The sequence below is a fragment of the Notolepis coatsorum genome (genome assembly GCF_963971535.1).
Source record: "Notolepis coatsorum genome assembly, chromosome: 19".
Classification (NCBI taxonomy): Eukaryota; Metazoa; Chordata; class Actinopteri; order Aulopiformes; family Paralepididae; genus Notolepis; species Notolepis coatsorum.
In genome coordinates this window covers 44,787,690-44,797,774 of record NC_140183.1, presented here as the reverse complement: position 1 = coordinate 44,797,774, position 10,085 = coordinate 44,787,690, and the positions used below count along the sequence as shown (strand labels likewise).

The window sequence follows — 10,085 nt, the reverse complement described above, 5'->3', positions numbered from 1 at the left end:
GCGCAAGAGAGGGAGAGGGAGGGGAGTGAGGGGAGGGAGGGAGGGAGGGAGGGAGAGGGAGGGAGGAAGGAGGGAATCAGGCGCACCACACTGCAGACGCACAGCCACTGTCACTGATCCACAGCCAGAGGACTGAAGCAGAACGGTAGCGAGCAGCAGCAACAGCACCACCGCAACCATGGAGGAGGCAGGCTCCACCGCTCAGCCGGAGCACCATCCTGCTCACTGACACCCAACCTCTAGGACCGTCCTGTGGAGCTGGGAGGAGAGTGAAGAGGAGAGGAGAGGAGCAAGAGAACCCACTCTCTCTCTCTCTCTCTCTCGTTCTGCCCTTCAGAAGAGGAAGCACCAGTTATTTTACTCCAACGGGACTGCTATCCCACATTCTCTCTCTCTCTCTCTCTCTCTCTCTCTCTCTCTCTCTCTCTCTCTCTCTCTCTCTCTCTCTCTCTATCTCCTCTCTCTCTCTCTCTCTCTCTCTCTCTCTCTCTCTCTCTCTCTCTCTCTCTCTCTCTCTCTCTCTCTCTCTCTCTTTCCTCAGAACACACACTCAAACTGAAAGACACTTCTCATTGACCTTCTGAACTGGCAGTGATTTCGGAGGGCTACCTTCACTGACCTTCTGACCTGTGTGGATTTACTGCAGCCTTACGGAGGAGCATGGGGCTGGGGTGGAGGGGCGCAGGGTGCGTAAGGACAGGGGGAGCTCGCTCCTTTTGGTGACATTGCTGCTGTTCTGTGGCTTCTGGGAGGCGAGTCACACACAGACGATGATGGCAAGTCTGTCTACTTCTGGGAAACAGGTACCTGACCCCCCCCCCCCCCCCCCCCCAACTGTTAACACACACAGCGTTAGAGATGGTTGATGGCTTGAAGTCTCTTGTGCGTGCTGCTGTGGTTATTTGACTTTTGCAGTAAGAGGGAGCATGTGTGAGATCTGGTTTAGTATGAATATCATGTGCCCTTTAGTTTGATGATGGTCTGTAGACAGTAATTATGTCCTCTGGCATGTCCAAGGTCTGATGTCTCGTTAAGAGACAGTGGAGACTTTCAGCACATCCAGCAGTATGTGTTCCATTTTCTCTCTCTCTCTCTCTCTCTCTCTCTCTCTCTCTCTCTCTCTCTCTCTCTCTCTCTCTCTCTCTCTCTCTCTCTCTCTCTCCCCTGTCTCTCTCTCCCCCTGTCTCTCTCTCTCATTTTCTTTTCTGAAAACGGGAACAGGTTCTTGGGACCTAATTAAAAGAAATGGCTAATTTCCAAACTCACATGTCTTACGCTCCTCTGAAATGCTTGGAATTTATATGCTTCTGTTTGCTCTAATTCATGTTATAACATAAACACATCAATACAGGAGAACTTTGGCTTCATGTTACGATTCTAACATGACCTAGAAATGTGCAGTAGACCCGAGAGGAACGGCTCCTCACTCTGAGCCGATTGCTTGCGACACATACAACTGCTGTGATCCATTTATGAATGGATTACTTTCACCTCCCTCACTCTCAGGTGATGCTCCATGATTGAAATTTGCTGCCTGCATGCAGATGATTGATGTGCAATGCCGCGCAACAGAACAGCGTATAAGGAAGTGGAATAAAGATTTGACTTGACATTATTGATATGTTTATGATAACAGTTCATAAAAGAGGGGGTTGTGGTGGCTTAACTGCCTCTCTGCAGTGAGCGGGATTGATGAGTGGTTAGGTTACAGTCATGTGATCGCTGCCTTTAGTGCAATGTTGATACCTTAAACTTAATTTAAATTTGTATTAAGAACATTATTAAGAACATTCAGGGACAGTCTTGCCTTGGGACTCATTAAAACATATGACAAGTCTTCTCTAGATTAGTCTTCAGAGTCTTCTCTGACCCATCATCAATATTAAAACATATGACCCATCGTTAATATTAAAACATATGACCCATCGTCAATAGGCCCACAAGCCATTTTGGGTGCCAAGCCAGAGTTTGAGAACCTAGACTCTAGAGTATACTTGAGTATAGTGCAATCAGCGTAAAACATCTACTGGGAGATGGTACTAGAATATTAATCTACAGCAGTCTTTGAAAATGTATGGGAACTCCTTTAAGAGGTACAGTATTAATTAACTCGCCCATCCTTCATCCAACCATATCCATCTGTTATAATCCTCTTTGACAGGCAAAGGGCTAGAGGGGCCAAGGCATCCCCCCCCGCTCTCACACACACACAACCAACTAAAGACTATAGCCATGACGCCCCCCACTCTAACCCATGCCCAACCCAGCCTCGCCCCCCAGCACCAGTCGACGGAACCATGTCTCTCCCGAGGCTCTGCTACTTTAAAGAGGATGTAGCTGAGTAAGGAGATTAAAAGAGCAGGGATTTAACAACCCAGCAAAGACAGCCCAGGCAGCAGTCTGGAGAGAGAGAGGGAGGGAAAGACAGAAAAAGAGACAGAGTGAGAGATTTGCAGGGAGAGGGGGACTGACTAATTTAACCTACATCTATCCTACGGTCATAGTGATTACACCTCTCTCCCACGCTACACCACCCTTTCTCTCACGCCATACACATGATATACCCAACTGAGAAGCTCAAGGCTCAGCCTTTGAAATGTAATCCAATGTTATGAGTTTGCTTGCCTCTTTGCAACTTAAAGGTAGCATATTGATTTTACCCCTGTAGTCTCCTCTTTGCTTTGACACAGCCTCCAGAGTATGAAAATCACATGGGGCAATTTAGTGAATCCAAGCGCTTTTCATAAAATGGGATTATTTTTGCACAGCATTTGCATATTCTTCTCTGCAAATTGAAGCTTTGAAAAACCTGATGATGTTTGTGCACATTTATGGAGTGTGCAGCGGAGGAAATATTCGTTCGTACAGAAATAGCCCCTGTCTTCAATCTGTGGGGAAGTGGGCCAGCGTTGCTTTTATTGGCTTCTATGAAAATATGATCTATCTGTTTGGAGGTGAGACAATTCAGTAACGTTTACCTCTGGAGACTGAGTCTTATTCAAATGAGGCAGATGAAGACAACAGGCTGTTCCAGACATTCATGGTGATGGTTCTGAAGGTGCCAGTGGGGGTGACCGGAGAATAAGGAGCATGATTATGACCACCGTAATGGCGGCACGCTGATGGTAATGGTGATAATGATGTACTACAGTTGTTAGTGGGCTTTAAAAGATGACAGCATGTTTGTTTCCCTCTTGCACACTACTCTCACATCCTTTTCCCTTGAAGTTGATTTCTAAAGCTCACTTTACTGGTTTTGTGTAAAAAGAAGATGACGGCGGTAGAACAGAAGAAGCGAAGATGGCAGACTACTCTCACACCCTTCTCCCTCTTGCACACTACTCTCACACCCTTCTCCCTCTTGCACACTACTCTCACACCCTTCTCCCTCTTGTACACTACTCTCACACCCTTCTCCCTCTTGCACACTACTCTCACACCCTTCTCCCTCTTGCACACTACTCTCACACCCTTCTCCCTCTTGCACATTACTCTCACACCCTTCTCCCTCTTGCACACTACTCTCACACCCTTCTCCCTCTTGCACACTACTCTCACACCCTTCTCCCTCTTGCACACTACTCTCACACCCTTCTCCCTCTTGCACACTACTCTCACACCCTTCTCTTGCACACTACTCTCACACCCTTCTCCCTCTTGCACACTACTCTCACACCCTTCTCCCTCTTGCACACTACTCTCACACCCTTCTCCCTCTTGCACACTACTCTCACACCCTTCTCCCTCTTGCACACTACTCTCACACCCTTCTCCCTCTTGCACACTACTCTCACACCCTTCTCTTGCACACTACTCTCACACCCTTCTCCCTCTTGCACACTACTCTCACACCCTTCTCCCTCTTGCACACTACTCTCACACCCTTCTCTTGCACACTACTCTCACACCCTTCTCTTGCACACTACTCTCACACCCTTCTCCCTCTTGCACACTACTCTCACACCATTCTCCCTCTTGCACACTACTCTCACACCCTTCTCCCTCTTGCACACTACTCTCACATCCTTCTCTTGCACACTACTCTCACACCCTTCTCCCTCTTGCACACTACTCTCACACCCTTCTCCCTCTTGCACACTACTCTCACACCCTTCTCTTGTACACTACTCTCACACCCTTCTCCCTCTTGCACACTACTCTCACACCCTTCTCCCTCTTGTACACTACTCTCACACCCTTCTCTCTCTTGCACACTACTCTCACACCCTTCTCCCTCTTGCACACTACTCTCACACCCTTCTCTTGCACACTACTCTCACACCCTTCTCCCTCTTGCACACTACTCTCACACCCTTCTCTTGCACACTACTCTCACACCCTTCTCTTGCACACTACTCTCACACCCTTCTCCCTCTTGCACACTACTCTCACACCCTTCTCTTGCACACTACTCTCACAGCCTTCTCCCTCTTGCACACTACTCTCACATCCTTCTCTTGCACAGTACTCTCACACCCTTCTCCCTCTTGCACACTACTCTCACACCCTTCTCCCTCTTGCACACTACTCTCACACCCTTCTCCCTCTTGTACACTACTCTCACACCCTTCTCCCTCTTGCACACTACTCTCACACCCTTCTCCCTCTTGCACACTACTCTCACACCCTTCTCCCTCTTGCACACTACTCTCACACCCTTCTCTCTCTTGCACACTACTCTCACACCCTTCTCCCTCTTGTACACTACTCTCACACCCTTCTCCCTCTTGTACACTACTCTCACACCCTTCTCCCTCTTGCACACTACTCTCACATCCTCCTCTTGCACACTACTCTCACACCCTTCTCTTGCACACTACTCTCACACCCTTCTCCCTCTTGCACACTACTCTCACATCCTTCTCCCTCTTGCACACTACTCTCACACCCTTCTCCCTCTTGCACACTACTCTCACATCCTTCTCCCTCTTGCACACTACTCTCACATCCTTCTCTTGCACACTACTCTCACACCCTTCTCCCTCTTGCACACTACTCTCACATCCTTCTCCCTCTTGCACACTACTCTCACATCCTTCTCTTGCACACTACTCTCACACCCTTCTCCCTCTTGCACACTACTCTCACACCCTTCTCTCTCTTGCACACTACTCTCACACCCTTCTCCCTCTTGCACACTACTCTCACACCCTTCTCTTGCACACTACTCTCACACCCTTCTCCCTCTTGTACACTACTCTCACACCCTTCTCCCTCTTGCACACTACTCTCACACCCTTCTCTTGCACACTAATCTCACACCCTTCTCCCTCTTGCACACTACTCTCACACCCTTCTCTTGCACACTAATCGCACACCCTTCTCCCTCTTGCACACTACTCTCACATCCTTCTCTTGCACACTACTCTCACATCCTTCTCCCTCTTGCACACTACTCTCACACCCTTCTCCCTCTTGCACACTACTCTCACACCCTTCTCCCTCTTGTACACTACTCTCACACCCTTCTCCCTCTTGCACACTACTCTCACATCCTCCTCTTGCACACTACTCTCACATCCTTCTCCCTCTTGCACACTACTCTCACACCCTTCTCCCTCTTGTACACTACTCTCACACCCTTCTCTCTCTTGCACACTACTCTCACACCCTTCTCCCTCTTGCACACTACTCTCATACCCTTCTCCCTCTTGCACACTACTCTCACACCCTTCTCTCTCTTGCACACTACTCTCACATCCTCCTCTTGCACACTACTCTCACACCCTTCTCTTGCACACTACTCTCACATCCTTCTCCCTCTTGCACACTACTCTCACACCCTTCTCCCTCTTGCACACTACTCTCACACCCTTCTCCCTCTTGCACACTACTCTCACACCTTTCTCCCTCTTGCTACTTGCACACTACTCCTTTATGAACTCTCACTTTTACTTTCACTTTCACTTTCACACACACACACACACACACACACACACACACACACACACACACACACACACACACACACACACACACACACACACACACACACACACACACACACACACACACACACACACACACACAGACGAATGCACAACGACAAGGTTACTGTGGCTGAGCTGTCAGACCTCAGCAGCAGGTGGATCCTGAGCCGTGTGTGTGTGTAGGATTCAGGCTATAAAAAGGTTGTTGTACTAAACTGGTACCAACATTATAGGCAGGGTGATGATTCATTTGAGTTCTTCTCATCAGTTTGGATTTCTGGAGTGAAGCAGCACCACCAGCCACTGGACCATGTCAGTCTGATCTAACGACCTGCTCAACATTTTCCATAGCCTGTCCATAGACTGCTAATCTGCCATCAGGATCTAGATAATCCATCAATCAGATTAGGCAGGAGTCGTCTCTGCCTTCTGATCGGCCCAATCCCATTCTATTGACTGGCTCCACGCTTCCCATCACATATTCCCCCGCCGTAGGCCTCTTAGTCACCTGAGTCATGCGCAGACAATTCAGCTAATCGCTCTGAACTGCTTCCCTAGCACCACCTGTGCCACCACTGTGTCGGGCAATACCAGGTAGAAGAGGTTTGACGCACTTCATCTCATCCACTCAGCGCTTGCATGCAGATTAATGTCTTTTTTTAATTTTTATTATTATTATCTTTTTCCTCCTTTTTTTCCATTTTTCTCCCATCCCATTGTTAGTCGTTATGCCAATTCTCAATCCCCTTCCTGGTTGTTGCGCACTCTACCCCCTACCTTCTGTCCGGGAGGCGTGTAGTCTTTTACTTGCAGTTCCGCGTTCGGGTTCTGCGATCTGATTGGCCACTGACGTACGCTCTCTCTACGCCCAAACAGCGCGTTACGCTAGTTCTGCCTCTAACCTCTAACAGCCTGCAGCCTGCTAGCATTATCCAATTCATATCAATCGAAATAATGTATTGTTTTCATCTCTCTATATTAACACTTTGAGCGCCGGCCGTGTTTTCCTTTTTACCCCCTTGAATGCCACAGTCCACGGCCAATGTTAACGTTAATATCGCCTAATCTATGTTTTAAATTATGGCTATGTGTCTAATCTGCCCGTCGCTTATCAAAGACTCATTTTCCAGTCAACATTGGCAAGGCAGATTGTATTTTTATCGCTTCATTTCCGTTTGATAGCATTTTGAAAATCACCCGTTTTCCGGGGAAAAACAACCCATGCCTATGATAATCGCCTTTTACTGGAATATTCCAGAACGTTGTCATTTGTCGGCCTATTTATGAATAGTTTTCAAATAAACGCTAGATGATCGATAGTATATGTGTGCGCACGCACGCACGCTCGTGCCGTGCGCTGATAATCGCTGCTCTTATTTCCTCATGGCTTTTACAGTAAAAACAGCCATATCACATATCACATAAACGCTTATATCTCTGTGAAAACGAGTCTGATTATCCTAACACTGATAACATAGATTCCTTACTTGAGGTCAGATGGTATCCAAATGGTTTATTTCAATTTCCGATCGCCATTCGAAAAAAACGATTAAATGTATTGATCAACCGTGTATACAGTAGAACACATGATCCGCGCGGCTCAGATGCTCCAGAATGAACTCTGGTAGACCCCGGCTGCATCAGTGAGAAGTAAAATGTGGAGTCAGAAATCCGTTCTCCCATTCACTTTCATTGAGTCCATTCCAAAAGGGTGATTTACCATCTGGGAGACGATAGGGGGCGCTTTTTTCACATCTGATTGCCGGCGGTCCCTGGATCTCCAACGGTAGGCTCGCGTGATGCAATATGATTTCAGATCACTAAAAAAAAACAAAAAAAAAAAATACCTGAGAATAGCCGTGACGTGGCATTCAACGGTCTCACACCCTTCTCTTGCACACTACTCTCACACCCTTCTCCCTCTTGCACACTACTCTCACACCATTCTCCCTCTTGCACACTACTCTCACACCCTTCTCCCTCTTGCACACTACTCTCACATCCTTCTCTTGCACACTACTCTCACACCCTTCTCCCTCTTGCACACTACTCTCACACCCTTCTCCCTCTTGCACACTACTCTCACACCCTTCTCTTGTACACTACTCTCACACCCTTCTCCCTCTTGCACACTACTCTCACACCCTTCTCCCTCTTGTACACTACTCTCACACCCTTCTCTCTCTTGCACACTACTCTCACACCCTTCTCCCTCTTGCACACTACTCTCACACCCTTCTCTTGCACACTACTCTCACACCCTTCTCCCTCTTGCACACTACTCTCACACCCTTCTCTTGCACACTACTCTCACACCCTTCTCTTGCACACTACTCTCACACCCTTCTCCCTCTTGCACACTACTCTCACACCCTTCTCTTGCACACTACTCTCACAGCCTTCTCCCTCTTGCACACTACTCTCACATCCTTCTCTTGCACAGTACTCTCACACCCTTCTCCCTCTTGCACACTACTCTCACACCCTTCTCCCTCTTGCACACTACTCTCACACCCTTCTCCCTCTTGTACACTACTCTCACACCCTTCTCCCTCTTGCACACTACTCTCACACCCTTCTCCCTCTTGCACACTACTCTCACACCCTTCTCCCTCTTGCACACTACTCTCACACCCTTCTCTCTCTTGCACACTACTCTCACACCCTTCTCCCTCTTGTACACTACTCTCACACCCTTCTCCCTCTTGTACACTACTCTCACACCCTTCTCCCTCTTGCACACTACTCTCACATCCTCCTCTTGCACACTACTCTCACACCCTTCTCTTGCACACTACTCTCACACCCTTCTCCCTCTTGCACACTACTCTCACATCCTTCTCCCTCTTGCACACTACTCTCACACCCTTCTCCCTCTTGCACACTACTCTCACATCCTTCTCCCTCTTGCACACTACTCTCACATCCTTCTCTTGCACACTACTCTCACACCCTTCTCCCTCTTGCACACTACTCTCACATCCTTCTCCCTCTTGCACACTACTCTCACATCCTTCTCTTGCACACTACTCTCACACCCTTCTCCCTCTTGCACACTACTCTCACACCCTTCTCTCTCTTGCACACTACTCTCACACCCTTCTCCCTCTTGCACACTACTCTCACACCCTTCTCTTGCACACTACTCTCACACCCTTCTCCCTCTTGTACACTACTCTCACACCCTTCTCCCTCTTGCACACTACTCTCACACCCTTCTCTTGCACACTAATCTCACACCCTTCTCCCTCTTGCACACTACTCTCACACCCTTCTCTTGCACACTAATCGCACACCCTTCTCCCTCTTGCACACTACTCTCACATCCTTCTCTTGCACACTACTCTCACATCCTTCTCCCTCTTGCACACTACTCTCACACCCTTCTCCCTCTTGCACACTACTCTCACACCCTTCTCCCTCTTGTACACTACTCTCACACCCTTCTCCCTCTTGCACACTACTCTCACATCCTCCTCTTGCACACTACTCTCACATCCTTCTCCCTCTTGCACACTACTCTCACACCCTTCTCCCTCTTGTACACTACTCTCACACCCTTCTCTCTCTTGCACACTACTCTCACACCCTTCTCCCTCTTGCACACTACTCTCATACCCTTCTCCCTCTTGCACACTACTCTCACACCCTTCTCTCTCTTGCACACTACTCTCACATCCTCCTCTTGCACACTACTCTCACACCCTTCTCTTGCACACTACTCTCACATCCTTCTCCCTCTTGCACACTACTCTCACACCCTTCTCCCTCTTGCACACTACTCTCACACCCTTCTCCCTCTTGCACACTACTCTCACACCTTTCTCCCTCTTGCTACTTGCACACTACTCCTTTATGAACTCTCACTTTTACTTTCACTTTCACTTTCACACACACACACACACACACACACACACACACACACACACACACACACACACACACACACACACACACACACACACACACACACACACACACACACACACACACACACAGACGAATGCACAACGACAAGGTTACTGTGGCTGAGCTGTCAGACCTCAGCAGCAGGTGGATCCTGAGCCGTGTGTGTGTGTAGGATTCAGGCTATAAAAAGGTTGTTGTACTAAACTGGTACCAACATTATAGGCAGGGTGATGATTCATTTGAGTT

At 48.3% G+C, this 10,085-nt stretch overlaps 1 protein-coding gene across 1 annotated transcript in view; it reads left to right on the top strand.

Annotated features, from left to right (window-relative positions):
* Window positions 1–660: 660 nt before the first annotated feature.
* Window positions 661–10,085, top strand: part of thsd7ab (thrombospondin, type I, domain containing 7Ab) — a gene marked incomplete at its 5' end in the record, with an annotated part of 323,450 nt that continues 314,025 nt past the window's right edge. The window contains 3 exon segments of the mRNA XM_084336532.1: window positions 661–697; window positions 700–765; window positions 768–803. Of these exon segments, the coding sequence (XP_084192658.1) occupies window positions 661–697; window positions 700–765; window positions 768–803 (139 nt within the window).